Source organism: Coturnix japonica, unplaced genomic scaffold, assembly GCF_001577835.2.
Source record: "Coturnix japonica isolate 7356 unplaced genomic scaffold, Coturnix japonica 2.1 chrUnrandom1195, whole genome shotgun sequence".
Taxonomy (NCBI): Eukaryota; Metazoa; Chordata; class Aves; order Galliformes; family Phasianidae; genus Coturnix; species Coturnix japonica.
Genome location: NW_015440491.1, coordinates 4,772 through 6,020, shown reverse-complemented (window position 1 = coordinate 6,020; position 1,249 = coordinate 4,772). Strand labels below are relative to the sequence as shown.

General features: G+C 55.8%; 1 protein-coding gene across 1 annotated transcript in view; it reads right to left on the bottom strand.

The window, feature by feature from the left end:
• Positions 1-417: 417 nt before the first annotated feature.
• RNF31 (ring finger protein 31) overlaps positions 418-1,249 on the bottom strand; it is a 5,449-nt gene continuing 4,617 nt past the window's right edge. Inside the window, exon 4 of the mRNA XM_015851363.1 lies at positions 418-1,198. Coding sequence (XP_015706849.1) covers positions 919-1,198 — 280 coding nt within the window. The 3' untranslated portion in view covers positions 418-918. The remainder of the gene's footprint in view (positions 1,199-1,249) is intronic.

Here is a 1,249-nt window from a genome sequence, read left to right as displayed (position 1 = left end):
CCTATGTATCTCTATGGGTCTCTATGTGTTTCTATGGGTCGCAGTGGGACGGCTCGGTCCGTTTATGGGATTACGGGGCCGAAGAGGAGTCGCCGCTTGATGACGTCATCACCGAGCGCCGGGGTGGGGGCGACGGAAGGAGCGGCGCGGGATGATGACGTCACCCCCCAAATCTCCCTTTTTTTACCCCAAAATTCATCAGGAGAAAATAAAGGGCCCCAAAATGACCCAAATTGGGCTTTTTTGGGGGGGTTTTGGGGCATTTTGGGTCATTTTGGGGCTGTTTGTGAACGAGAGGCAAGATGGCGGCCGTCGTGTGGGCGCGGCCATCTTGGATTGTGGGGGCGGCCATGTTGGATGGAAGACCTCATGAAGGCAATCACGTGACCGACCCCATACGGGCAGCGACAGCCAATCCGACGGCGGCAACACGTCACGTGATCTTTATTAATATGAGGGCAGCGTGGCTGTGCAGCAACAGCCAATCAGAAGGCTCCATTCTTATCACGTGATCTCCATTCACAAGCAGGTGGCATTGCGGGATAGCAACATCTAATCAGAAAACTCCATTTATATCACGTGATCTCCATTCAGAAGCAGCTGTAGCAACATCCAATCAGACGGCAGCGCTCTCGTCACGTGATCTCCATTCAAGAGCAGGCAGCGTAGAGGCATAACTCCATCCAATCAGACTGCACCGCTCCCATCACGTGATCTCCATTCACAAGCAGGCGGCATTGCGGGATAGCAACATCCAATCAGACGGCACCACTACCATCACGTGATCCCTATTCACAAGCAGGCGGCGTAGTGACTCCATTCACAAGCAGTCAGCGGCGTAGCTCCACCCAGTCAGACAGCTCCACTCCAATCACGTGATCCCCATTCACAAGCAGTCAGGGGCGTAGCTCCACCCAATCATACAGCTCCACTCCCATCACGTGTCCTCTGATTGAATACGCAAATCGGGTGGGCGGGGCTTCGCTTGCGTGGGCGCGGCCTGACGGGCGCTTCTGATTGGAGGAGCTGGCGCAGGCGCTGTGTGTACTGAGCCTCGCTCTCGTGTTGTTCCTTTGGAGGCCTCCCGGCCGGCAGGTGGCGCTGCGCCGCCAGCAGCAGCTCCGAACAACCATAGAGACGGAGCGGGTCCACGCCCACAGACCAGATCATAGAGATCAGGTACTCCGAGTAGTGGGAGCTGGATAGAGGGGATATAGGGGAGTTATATAGGGGGTTATATAGGGGATAT